The following is a 13,820-nucleotide window of genomic DNA, read 5'->3' as shown; positions in this document are numbered from 1 at the left end:
GCAGCCCGAGAATCTATGCATCACCTCCGCACTGGTAAGGATCACAACACATTCCATATTCTGCGCAAGCATTGAGGCACGACACATCATCTTCCCCGGATCACTGAACCGGCACATCTCCCCTTTTGCGAGCCTTTTGTTTACTTTGCGTTACGCCTCCAGGTACTTTGTTGAGAACTTTGTTGCATTTATCATCAACTTGAACTAAGCAACTTTAATCATCTTTAAGTCATCTTTAAGTATAGTATTGTGGATGTTTGTTGTTTGTGGTCTTGTGTTGAGTCTATATAAGGAATACCTATTTTTATAAAACCTGTGTTGTGTCCATCTGTAGTGTTTTCACTGTATTACTGTGTATATTCACAAATGCTTAACACACTGCCTCTGAGATAAGCCTGTCTGCTCATGCCAAGCTACCAAGGGGGTGAGCAGGGGTTATTTAGGAGTGTAATCCCCTTTTCCTGCCTTAGAAGTAAGGGTCCCTATTTGGACAAAGGTGAATACCATTGCCAACTACAGACCCCCAGATCTAACACTGACCATATGTGTGGCTCAGCTTAGTGCCCACAGCAGGAATGGATCAATCTAACACCAATGGGAGTCCGCGTGAAGTGAAACTCATTGACCTTGGTGTGATCTGTTCCTTTCACGGGCAGTAGTCCCAGCTACACAAGTGGGGCAGCATTTTTATTGGGATAAGTGGGAGAATGTTGGATGGAAGGAATGTTGAGGATTCCTGCAGATTCAAAAACTTTCCATCACAGAAATGTGAGAAAAATATGTGCTTTTAGTCAAAGTTTGAGGTTTGCAAGGGGGTCTGTGTAGGAACACTTGGTGGGAGTCACAGATGTCATCCCACCCTAAATTCTCCTAAGTGCCTAGTTTTAAAAAATATACAGGTTTGCTAGGTTTCCCTAGCTGCCGGCTGAGCTAGAGCCCAAAATTCACAGCTAGGCACACTGCAAAAAAGGGTCAGTTTTCAGTGGAAAAATATGAGGTGCCCATGCTGAGTTTTGGGGCCTTTCCTGTTACGGGTACTAGCCCCACTGACACAAATGAGGTACCATTTTTATCGGGAGACCCTGGGAAATGGTAGGTAGTAGGAAAATAGTTGTTACCTGCAGATTCCAGTACCTTTCATCCCAGAAATGTGAGGAATTTTTGCTTTTAGTCAAAGTTTGAAGTTTGTAAGGGCTTCTGGGTAGGACATCCTGGTGGGAGGCACACAAGCCACCCCTCCCTGGATTTTCCTAGGTGTCTAATTTTCAAAAATGTACAGGCTTGCTGGGTTTCCCTAAGTGCCCGTTGAGCTAGGGCCCAAAATCCACAGCTAGGCACATTACAAACAAAGGGTCTGTTTTCAATAGAAAAATGTGATGTTTCCACGTTGAGTTTTGGTCTTTTTCTTACTGCGGGCACTAGGCCTACCCATACAAGTGTAGTGCCATTTGTATCAGAAGACTTAGGAGAACATAGAATAGTAGAACAAGTCTGTAAGACCTGGATTTTCCAGTGGGTTTATCCCCAGACATTTTGCTTTATGGCCTCCTGTTTTGGACCCTGTTTTTGTTGGTTTTATGACTCTGAGTACTTTACCACTGCTGATCAGTGCTAAAGTGCATATGCTCTCCCTGTAAATTGTTTTTATGGATTGGTTATTCCATGATTGACATATTTGATTTGCTGGTAAATCCCTAGTATTGTGCACTGTGTGTGCCCAGGGCCTGCAAATCAAATGCTGCTAGTGGGCCTGCAGCACTGATTGTGCCACCCACATGAGCAGCCTGTAAATATAAGTCAGACCTGCCAGTGCAGTGTCTGTGCGCAGTTTGGTACTGCTATGTCAAACTGGCAAGTGCACCCACTTGCCAGACCCTAACCTTCCCTTTTCTTACATGTAAGATACCCCTAAGGTAGGCCCATGGTAGCCCCATGGGCAGGGTGCAGTGTATGTGAAAGGTAGGACATGTACTGAGGTGTGCGACATGTCCTGATAGTGAAATACAGTGTATTTTGTTTTTCACTATTGAAAGGCTACCTGTCCCATAGGATAGAATGGGAGTTTATTTATAACATCTTATAAATAGAACTTCCCATTGAGAAAAGTTAGAAAGTTTGAGTTTAGTATGCCTGAACTCTGAATATAGAAATGCATCTTTTAGTAAAGATGATTTTTATATTGTGTGTTTGAAAATACCACTTTTAATAAGTGGGTATTTTCTTGCTTAGCCATCCTGTGTTCCTCTGCTGGTTTGTGGATTGACTGTCCGGCGTGACAAGAGCTGGGGATGTGCATTCTCTCAGCCACAGGGGTTGATGTGTGTCCTGCCTTTCCTGAATGAGTCGGGCTGGGCAGAATAGACCTGGGCTGCATTCAGAGTAGTGGGAGGAGATCTCCTTGCACCTTAATATGCCCTGCCTGCTTTGGACAATGCTGTCTCCACATCCTGTGGGCAGCTGCACCAGACAGTACAGAACTGGTTTTGGCTAGGCAAAGAGCTTCTCTGACACCAGAGAACAAAGGAATTTGTGCAATAAAAAGTGGGGCCAATACCCCTAAATAGAACTTCCCATTGAGAAAAGTTAGAAAGTTTGAGTTTAGTATGCCTGAACTCTGAATATAGAAATGCATGTTTTAGTAAAGATGATTTTTATATTGTGTGTTTGAAAATACCACTTTTAATAAGTGGGTATTTTCTTGCTTAGCCATCCTGTGTTCCTCTGCTGGTTTGTGGATTGACTGTCTGGCGTGAGAGGAGCTGGGGATGTGCATTCTCTCAGCCACGGGGTTGATGTGTGTCCTGCCTTTCCTGAATGAGTCAGTCTGGGCTGAATAGACCTGGGCTGCATTCAGAGTAGTGGGAGGAGACCCCCTTGCACCTGAATAGGCCCTGCCTGCCTTGGACAATGCTGTCTCCACATCCTGCGGGCAGCTGCACCAGACAGGACAGAACTGGTTTTCGCTAGGCAAAGAGCTTCTCTGACACCAGAGAACAAAGGAATTTGTGCAATACAAAGTGGGGCCAATACCCCTGAACTTTAGATTACTGCTGCACTAAGGAACCTGCCAGGAACAACCGGGAAAAGCTGGAGGAGGAGTACTGCCCCGGTGCTGTGTGCTGTTGGGGTTGGCCTGCAGTGGTTGCTTCTGTCTTGGGAAGGGAAAGGACTGGACTGTGCTTTAATCATCCTACTGTTGCAGTTTTCTCCAAGGGTTTGAAGTAGAGTGTTCCTCCTGTTGGAAGTCTCAGGGATAGAAAAGACTTCAAAGATCATTTCTGCAATTCAAGAAGAACTTTTACCAAGGAGAAGAGCTGGAGAAACTGAGGAGAAGTACTGCCCCTTTGCTGTGTGCTGTCTGGGGTTGGCCTGCAATGGCTATTTCTGCCAAGGAAACGACAAGGACTTTGCTGTGTGCTGTGTCCTCTGCTTGTGGAAGATCTCCAAGGGCTTGAAGTAGAGCTTGCCTCCTGTTTTTGAAGTTTCAGGGATACAAAGACTTCTACCCCAGCTCCCCTGAACTCCCTTGCTGAGAGTTCTGACCTGCCAAGTGGTACCTGCTCCTGTTCTGGGCCTCTGGAGGTTGTTCCTGCTATTGGGAGCGAGAAAAGTAGTGCAACAAAGAGAAGCACGACACATCCGTACCTGTTTCCGATGCATCACTGAAGAAACCAATGCAACGCCTGCCCGCGGCTCGGGAACTCGCTGCACGCCCCATTGAGTGCACCGATCTACGAAGGCCGAGATCACTGCACTGATTACGATGCAGGCCATGCTGTGTGGCTGCAAGAACCAACGCATTATGGAACCGGGGCTGAAGAAATCAAAACGCAGTGCCGTTGCCGGCGCCGCATCGAGACCGGACGCATCCCCGATCTTTGCACATCGCACTGGGGCGCCCAGTCTACATGGACACTGGGACTGCAGTAAGAAACCGACGCATCACTCCACCCCCGCAGAGTAAGTAAACCAGCGCATCACCTCCCTTTCAGTAAGGAACTGATGCATCACCTCCACTGCGTGGCAGTGAGGAACCTGGAGTAAAGAACTGACACATCACCTTTGCTTCATGTAAGGAACCGACGCATCACCGTCCCTGTGGATGTTCATGCTTTTGATTTTGACGCATCCAAGGTACTTTGGGCCCGATGTAGGTGGCCAATACCGGTCGGAAACGGCCGAATTCGGCCGTTTCCGACCGGTATTTGGCCTTTTGAGATGTAGGGGACCTTTTTTTGTCCGATTCGGTATTTTACCAATTCGGTAAAATTACCGAATTTGAAAAATACCGAATCGGTAAGTTTACCGAGTTTTAAAATTCGGGATGTAGGTGGGACTACTTTCAGTCCCACAGGCCCTTCAGATTCGGTATTTTAACACCCAATCCAATTGGGTGTTAAAATACCGAATCCAGGTGTGCATGCACATGTGTGCATGCACACCTATGCTATGTGACAGACAGACATGCCCTAAGGGCATGTCTGTGTGCCACATGGCACACAAGCCAGTATTGGGGGTGCTAGAGGGTGTCAAAGTGACACCCCCTGCACCCTTGCAGAAATCGGTAATTACCGAATCGGTAAATACCGATTCGGTAATGCACATTGATTCCTATGGGCTTCAAGGCCCATAGGAATCAATGGGGGATACCGATTCGGTATTTACAGAATCGGTAAATACCGAATCTTACAGATTCGGTATTTACCGATTCTGAAATACCCACATCTCCCCCCTCCAATTTACCACTTCTTAAATACCGAATCTGTATGATTCAGTATTTAAGAAGTGGTAAATTGGAGTTTACCTACATCGGGCCCATTGTGTTGAAAGTGTTGCATCTGCAATTGGCTTTGCACAGAACTGTTGCTACCTTTTAAAAGTCATATTTGTATTACTGTATAATGGATTTTTGTTGTTTTGGTCTTGTTTGGTTTAAATAAAGATCACATATTTTTCCAAACTGGTGTGGTGTCCATTTGTAATGTTTTCACTGTATTAATGTATGTGTGCATAAATGCTTTACACACTGCCTCTGAGATAAGTCCCACTGCTTGTGCCAAGCTACCAAGCGGGTGAGCAGGGGTTATTTTAGAAGTGTATCCCCATACCCTTACTAGGAAGAAGGGTCCCTATTTGGACAAAGGTGCAAACCATTGCCAACTAGAGACCTCCATTTCTAACAAAGTGTTATTACCAATTGCATGTCTCTGCATTCAAATGTAAGCCAGTGTGTAACAAAGAAGACATTTTGACCCACAAATTCAGAGATGTGCAAATTACCACTGCTCTTAACCTCCATATCTTGTGCTCATTTTGGAAATACATAGGTTTTTTTGATACCTATTTTTCAACCTGTATATTTTACAATATAAATTACCTCATACACAGTACACAATGAAAAAACATTGCAAGGTGCAGCCCAGTTATTAGCGCTTGGTACCTCAAGTCCTTGGAAAACCCACAAACTCTATATATCCCCACAACCAGAAGGGTCTAGCAGATGTAATGGTATATTGCTTTTGTAAATCGACATTGTGTCGAGAAGTTACAAATGAAAACGTCACAAATATACATTTTTTCCTACTAATTTTCAATTGTTTTTATTTTAACACTTAGGGGTCCATTAGGATGGCGGGCGGACTGAGTCCGCCCGCCATCCCTTTGGTAATCGGGACCGCCCGTCATAAGGGCGGGGGTCCCGCATGAGGTATTAGGATGCGTCCGCCACTGTGGCAGGCGCAGCCTGTATTTTTAGCATTGTGGCGGGCGGTGCTCTCAGCACCGCCTGCTACAATGCTAAAAATGCACTTTTACATTTGCATAAACAAAGCGGCAGGCACCGCACGGTACCTGCCGCTTTGTCTATGCAAATGCAGGGGGGTACCACAGGTACCCCCCCATGTGCACCCCCACCTCTCCTTCTGTCTGGGGGCCCGCAGGGGCCCCCAGAGTGAAGACCGCATGCCTTTCTGTGGCAGCATCACCGCCACGGAAAGGCATCTCCCTAAGCCCATTGTAATATGGCTGGCGGTGTCTAATAGACACCGCCACCATATTAATCTTTTTCCGCCCCTGCCGCAAGGCGACCGGGGCGGAAAAGCGGCGGACGGTCTTTCCGTCCGCCGAGGTCCCCCCGCCATACTAATATGGCGGGGGGGAATTCGAATGCAGATGTTTTAACTGATTGCCCCGCCAGGCTGGCGGTAGCCACCGCCAGCCTGGCGGGGGAATCAGCTCGACATCCTAATGGGCCCCTTAGTTTCTTTGGGAAAACCTTGAAGGATCTACACAAATGACCCCTTGCTGAATTCATAATTTTACCTAGGTTTCAGAAATGTTTAGCTTTCTCATATCACCATAGGTTTCACACCAGCTTCCACCACAACTGAAAAGAGGCTGAAAGCACACAAAATAGGAACAATTGACAATCTCCCAGTAAAATGCCATAACTGTGGTAAAAAAAATGTTTTTCTGAATCAAGTCTACCTGTTCCTGAAAGCCGAGGGATGGTGATTTTAGCACCACATACCTTTTGTTGATGCTATTTGCAGAAAAAAAACAGACTATTTCTTCTGCAGCACTTAATTTCCATTTTTCCCAAAAAACAAAACAAATCTATATTTTGGTTAATTTCTGCATTCAGTTCATTGATTCCAGCAAACGGGTTTATATTCCTAGCAACATTATACCGGCATCTTCCACAGTAAATGTCCATACCAGCCAACGTGTTTCGTCCTTACAACAGGACTTCTTCTTAATGGATCCCAATTCTTGTGGTACTATCGCACAAGTGAGAACTAGAATACTTATGAAATGTTAAGTAAATTGTCTTGTTGATGTGGAGGCCCTTGCAAGAACCATGAGAATTAGAATCCCTGATCAAGTCTTTTTGTAAGGACGAAACGTGTTGGCTGGTTTTGACATTTATTGTGGAAGATGCAAGAATAAAGTTTTTGGAATATAAACTGGATGCAGAATGCATATAGTTTGGATTATGGACAATGTAGCGTTGATTTTATATTTTGTGAATTATTTGGTGACTTTTACTACTTTCTGAGTCTTCCCGCTATTTGCAAGTTAAGCAAGTCCTAGCATGACTAGTTAGGCCATTCTTGTTTTTTTCTTAGAATTCTGGACTTGTAAACTTATTTAGTAAAAAATCTGGGGGCAGATTTACAAGCTCCTTGCGTCACTTTTGCGCCGCCATTGAGTCACTTTTGTGACCCAGCAATGGCGCAAACAATGCGGCCAATTTACAATGTGACGCATCTAGGGAGATCCGTCATGTTGTAAAGCCATGTGTCACATTATGCCTGCGTCAGGTATAATGATTGCAGGGTAGGTGTTTTAGGATACCACTGCGTCAAAACCTTACGCCTACTTCGAGCATGCGGAAGGATTGACACAGTATAATGAGTATAGACCTGACCATGCATTGCTGGAGTTGCGCTGTGCTTGCGACACGACTCCAGCAGGGTGAGACTTTTGTGCCAACAGATGCGTCAGAATTTCTAACGCATCAATCAATCTTTGCGCCAAGGTAAATACGGCGCATACATGATGTATTGCAGGCTGGCGCAGGGAAACTGACACATCTCCACAGATGCGTCAGTTTCTTGTAAATCTGCCCCCTGGACTTCAAGTCTCAGAATAAAAAAAAAAACGGGACTGGAGAGACTAGACACGCATGGGCACCGGAAACTTGGCAGCAATGTTGATCCTTTTTAAAACCCAGCAGTGCCTCGATGCGATTGGTAACTTCACTTTGCTTAGACACAATGACGTCAAAGGCCGACGAAACACTATGGCGCCAGTAGTGACATAATAATGTATGGACTTCGACAGGGCTTTAAGTGGTAGGAAAAAACTGGGGGGTCTCTCAAAGGGGCGTGGCCAGTGTAATTAGGGGCGTGACTTTAAAACATTTACGTCCAAAATCTGTGTTTAGCATAGTGTGCTGCCCTACTTGTATTTTGCTGTTTCTGTCATTGCATCTAGATATGTGATACAACAAGTAACATCAAACCTACAACAAGTAAGGACTATTGGCTTTATCAATGGTTATTAGTTGCATAAGATAAATAAGCTGTAACTATGGCTTGTTACATATAATATTGAAAAAGCTTCCAATTAAAGCCCTGGTGACCCAGCACAATGTTGTTGCTCTTGCGTTTCAGAAAGAGAAGGGAAATCCAGAAAGAAATTGACTCTTTAAAGGATTTACCTTCCCCCACAACTCACTTGGCATGACGTAATGCCGTAACTTCTCTACTAGTGAGAAGTGAGCAGTGTGGGTAGCGCACATCGATGTGCCTGCTGTCTCGAATCGGGTCTCTATCAGGCTGTTTTACGCCCTGGCACCTTTTTCCGGACTGCAGTGAACGCAAACTGCTGTCACTGCAGTCTGGAAAGAAAACAGACCCCCTGTGCCAGGGCTCAAAACAGAGCCCGATAGAGACCCGTTTTGATGTCCCCTGAAAAAAACTGCCGGTGCTCAGACCCCTTGAGACCCGGCCCACTTAAAGCCCTGGACTTCGAGTTGAATTGCATTTGCCAATGATGCGTTAGATTAATGTAGGCTAAAGGCGGACAAGAGGGCAATTTGAGAAAACATGTTTCGGGAGGCCTAGCTACACAAGACGCATCTGCTGCTGCAACACTGTTCCCATGCGGCCACGTGTCATGTGCACGGCATATTCGGCCAGTCCTGGCTTTTTTAGCCGAAAATACGTTGCATGCTAGGACTTGGCTTTTTGCATTGTATTTATAGGTTCAAAACTCACAAGCCAAGTCTGAATAAAAATGCTCAACACGACATGGGGCCACCAGGTAACCACGCAGAGGCCACCCGGAGAATGGGCTGCAAGTGGCACATTTTGTGACACCTTCAACCAGTTTTAGGCAACATTATTTTGCATTCTGTGATTGGTGCTTGAATTTTCTCATTAGGCCTATAGCTCCTCAACTGATGGAGGCTAAAAAGCGGAGACTGTCTGAAAGTGTTACACGTGGCAGCCAGACGTTGGTGAAAGTGTGGATGTTACTAAAGGTGACTTCGCACTTTGTGGGTGGGAACTCTAGTAATGTTTATCACACTTAAGATAAACTGGTAGCTGGCATGACATGAAAACGTATTCCTTTCATAAACTTATCGGGTGTAGTACGGCGTTAGTGGTTGTTAGGTAACTGGGGATATCAGTTTCCTAGGTCAGTGTAAAAGTAGCGCACCCAGACCGTTTTTCCTTTGCATTATGGTATCTGTGGTCCTGATATCCCATTATAAAAAATAAAAAACAGGACTATAAATAACAATATAAAAACTAAACCTGAATTGGATTGCGTGCGCATGAACTATACGAACATTTCACCACCTCAAGAAATACCAGCTTGAAGTATGTATATATATATATATATATATATATATATATATATATATATATATATATATATATATATATATATATATATATATCACACACAGGTTGAACTCCGCCCATTCTAACGTATATGTAAATCACCCTTCTTCCGTATCAACGCCGCATAACGCAATTCTGACCTAGACACGGGAGAGAATAGAACCACAAAGGGGACCGACCTCGCATTGACAAAACTACATTCCCAAGCGCTTTATACCGCGTATTTAAAAAGGCATTATTCGAGGCGCATACATGGTGTGTATAAAGGCTATGGAGTGACGACCCGCTGTTCCCAGCCCCCACAAGTCCCGGCTCACAGTAGGAGGTCTAACTCCCACGAGGTGCCGGCCTCTTGACACACAGGCTCTTGGGTGTGTGGGCAGGAGGCGCTCCGACACCCAGGGAAGTGAACCTTCTTAAAGAAACAATCTACGCGGTGCCCAGAGGCTCTGCCAACCCTGGCAGGGCAGTGCCCGGTGTGATGTGAGCAGCCTTCATTTCCTTCTCATCCTGTCCTGCTCTCAGGGCAGCGGTCCTGCCGGGCCAGCCCAGCCCGGGGTGCGCAAGCCCTGCCCGCTCCCCTCAGTCCCCCGGGAGCCTCACTTACCTGCGAGCCCCAGAGACAGGCAGGCAAGCCACCAGAGCCGGAGGAAGGGCTCCATTTTGCACCTAATCACGGCCGCTCCATGCTTCTCTCCACCAGCCAGATAAGCGAAGCTCGAGCTAGGAAGGAAACGCGCCTTCACGGGGGGAAAAGTCAGTGACGAACACTTCCTTCTATTCAATTGTTTTTGCGACTTTTGCACCAGGTTGACATTTGGTGTCATTCGCTAATATCGACTGTCTCTTGTAGCATCAGAGAACACAAGCTGGCGAGGTGTTTGGGGGCGCCGGGAAGTTTCAGACGTGATTTGGGAACACGGCCCCAGTCTGGGTTCTGAACGCGCATGAAAGAACACATGTGTGCAGGTGATCTGTGCGATGCTGCATACAGCCGGCTTGTTCACATAATGACATGTTTTCAGTTCCCTGGATGGCACTGGGGGGCGGGGCTAGTTTTCTTGTCAAGGTCGTCTGAGTGAACCCTGTTGAGGGCAGGGGTACCAGAGATATAGGGACACTGTGGGGGGGGCCTCCACTTACTTGGGGCACACACCCAAAGGGGGCGACCACTCTATCTCAGATCCTGCCGCCAGTCACGAGCGGTGACGTCACTGTTTACTTATACCTCCTCGTCGGAGCCCGACCCAGGAGGGGTGAATGGGATGCAAACTATTGAAGGGGCCGGGTGGCTCACTAAAACCCCCACCTTGGCAGCTTTGGGTTTTGTAACCCAGCCGCAAAGAGATGCGATGCTCACCCCAGCTGCAGGAATGGGACGCGCCCAGCAGTCTCCAAGCTGGATGCCTGAGTACCAATATATGTGTTTCATTTTTCTACCAACATGCTTGACCCTGGGCAACTTACGAAATCTGCTTATGCCTCAGAATCCTTATTTGAATACACTGAATTGGTGTTTGTAAACAACTGTTCTTTTTACATTTCTTCAAAACTGCCTTAGCACGTGCTCTATAAAAAGAACATAAACCCTCAAACCAAGGATTGTTTTTCTCACAACTTAGAGCAACGCGATGCAGAAATTCGTTCAAAACCTGAAATTACTGGGGTGATATGAATACTGGAAAGCACACTTCGTATGCACGCAGCTCGTGTGCCAGTGGGGAAGCTGTGCCCATTTCCAAACTCTCTTATGATCTTACCTGCTGATGGCCATCTCGCCTTAGGTCTGCTTGTGGCCTGGGCCCGCCATATTTATGAACTGAGAAAGAACACCACTCTTTTTTTTACCCAAGTGAGTTTTATTGAAATCTCGTATGAAACAAAGTCAACGTCACTTCTAAGCCACAGACACAGTGCACACTCGGCCAGCCATAGGACCTCAGACCATCATTGTAAAGACATACATGTGTCAGCGATGACCCATGTCCACAGGTATTCACACCTCGAAGGCTACAACAGGTTCACACTGTGAGGCGGTGAGACACCATCGGTCCAGGGCACACATATACAGAGGCCATAGGCTTTCAGCAATGGAGAGGATTAGTCATCAGATACCCCATTAGAAGACCCCCCTCAAAATAAAAGACAGCCACGTGTTTACGCCCATACTGCATTCCCTACAAAGTTGTTTTCTCTTCAGTAAAATCACTTACAAGCCTTACAAAAGCACTACCTTGCAGTCTGGGCAGGAGCGGCCTATGAGACGAACCACAGGAGAGTATATGCTTAAACACCGCTGCGAAGGGCGATGTGCACTGGAAGGGCCTGTATGGAAACAATACACGCTAATACAAAATAGCACAAAATCCTATAAAATACCAACTGCTCTTGAACAAGTTAAAAGAAAAAAATTGGGACATGTGATAGGATTGTCTACAACTGACCAATAGCAAAGGTAGCAGCGAGGAATGTTCCATGGGCAAGAGAAGCGCCCACCCCACAACAAAGGGCTAATATTAGCACTGGACAGATACATTTTTACATACCAGGAGGCCATTCACAAGACAGACTTTGCACACATTAAAGCTTTGTACACATGATAACCACAGGTTCGGCAGGCCACCCCACTGGCAGTACGTACATTCTATATGGCAGGTGTTAGAACTGGTACAGGAGTAAACCCAGCTGTGAGATACATATGTTATAATGCCATGATCAGGAGAATCCGCACACAGCCTCCTCGAAAGCTCACTGTGGGCACGTGGAAGGGAGCTCACAAAACATCCATTTACAATGCCTGCATCCTCCGCTCGCGCGCCCCCTTCCAGCCCCAGGTTGGCATCAGAGTCTTTCCACCAGGGCATCCAGTGTTCCTGTCCAGGCAGCTGGTAGGCAATGCCGGGTTACCACGAGAGATCCACCTCTTCCCGTCACCACTCAGTAGTTCACTGCGCCGTTTCCGCACATAGTTTTCTTTCGTACAAGCTCAAGGCATGGTGCACAAACTCGTACTGCTCGCTGGTCTGCACCATTCCACCCCTGCAAAAGAGAGGCAAGAATGTCACTTCAAAGACTTGAGCAGAGCCACACATAAGCAAGCATTGGCTAGGCTGATACATCTGGGTTGTGTTCGGGGGAGCATTGGGTAGTATTTGGGCAACTCTGTGTTATCCACAGTTGGCCTAGAAAGAAAATCCCATAATGAAGTAGCATCTTGGTCTATAGCAATGCGGAAGGTGGGAGTAGGGCGCTTTTGATACATTAGCAGAGTTACGATGAATCCTCAAAGGAAGGATGAACTGAAGTCAAAAGATGACGCTTGAGTGTAAGTGGTGAATTTAAAAGGAGCGTAGAACAAAATATTGCATAGTACTTGTTTTTGACAATGGGCCAATTTTTGTCTTGCACATGCAAGAAAGCCCATGGGTGCACATCATCTTTGTGAACAAAAGCTGTAAATCCAAGAACATGTTATCATGATAGCATGGGACAATTTAACAAGCTATGGCGACCTTTGTATAACAGTGTGACCTTATGACAGACTAAGGTACAAAAACCGGAAGCACAACCTAAACAAAAATATATAAATCAGCAATTAAAATGTCATCTTGTCAGCTAGGTGAGTACATCAAGAAATACATACTTGGTCTCAGTTGTAAACTACTATATGATAGGCTTGCCCCTATGCATGATCTCACTGCTTATATGACAGGGGCAAGAGAGAAGGGCAGTTGATGTCAATGAGTTCCCTGACCATGCAGGCTCAGAAACATCAGCAGCGACTCCTCCACATGGCGGAGGAGCGTTGCCCCACTGCCTCGCGCAGAACCAGCAAATGAAAAATAAAACTATGTTCTAGCATTGTTTTATTTCTCAATAGCCGGCTCTGAGCAAATTTGTGCAGGGAGGGGCGGGGCATTGGGGAGGAGGGGTGGGGGGGAGTGCTTGTGCACTCCCTATGTGCGCATATGTGTTTGGCAAGCTACCCAAAACACACATGCGCCACTTCGGTTTCTCCAGCCCGGCTGCATTCAGGAGCCAGGCTGGGGAAACCCCCCAGACTCCATGAACTGAGCGGAGGGTCTTTCCAGCCTGCTTAGGGCAATCTCTGCGCTGCTATGCAGCAAGGGGATTGGATGGGAGTCTGTCCCAGGGGCTGCTGGGACCAGGAAGAGGACAGCTGGAGCGACGCGGGCAGCGGCTTCAGGTAAGTTCTTTTTTTATTATTACTAACACCCCCTGTGCACTCCTCCCCATGCTCCCCCCTCTGCTCTGTCTCTGCCCGCCCACCACCATTTGTTATTGGCAGCGCTGGTACGCTGATGACATCCTCCTCCTTGATTTGACACCTAAAGGTTTGGCAAATAGGTTGCAAGCCCTTAATGCTTTTGCAGTCTCCCACTC

The 13,820-nt window shown here is 46.5% G+C and overlaps 2 protein-coding genes across 3 annotated transcripts in view; both read right to left on the bottom strand.

Annotated features, from left to right (window-relative positions):
• PTPRB (protein tyrosine phosphatase receptor type B) overlaps positions 1–10,149 on the bottom strand; it is a 471,570-nt gene extending 461,421 nt beyond the window's left edge. Inside the window, exon 1 of the mRNA XM_086921879.1 lies at positions 10,024–10,149. Coding sequence (XP_086778005.1) covers positions 10,024–10,078 — 55 coding nt within the window. The 5' untranslated portion in view covers positions 10,079–10,149. The remainder of the gene's footprint in view (positions 1–10,023) is intronic.
• A 1,105-nt stretch (positions 10,150–11,254) lies between these two features.
• PTPRR (protein tyrosine phosphatase receptor type R) overlaps positions 11,255–13,820 on the bottom strand; it is a 945,480-nt gene continuing 942,914 nt past the window's right edge. For both annotated transcript variants that reach the window (XM_086921858.1, XM_086921867.1), the window contains one exon: positions 11,255–12,455. In XM_086921858.1, coding sequence (XP_086777984.1) covers positions 12,362–12,455 — 94 coding nt within the window. In that variant the 3' untranslated portion in view covers positions 11,255–12,361. The remainder of the gene's footprint in view (positions 12,456–13,820) is intronic.

This window comes from Lissotriton vulgaris, chromosome 1_1, assembly GCF_964263255.1.
Source record: "Lissotriton vulgaris chromosome 1_1, aLisVul1.2, whole genome shotgun sequence".
Taxonomy (NCBI): domain Eukaryota; kingdom Metazoa; phylum Chordata; class Amphibia; order Caudata; family Salamandridae; genus Lissotriton; species Lissotriton vulgaris.
Note: the sequence above shows the minus strand (reverse complement) of the source record. Positions and strands in the feature narration are given on the sequence as shown.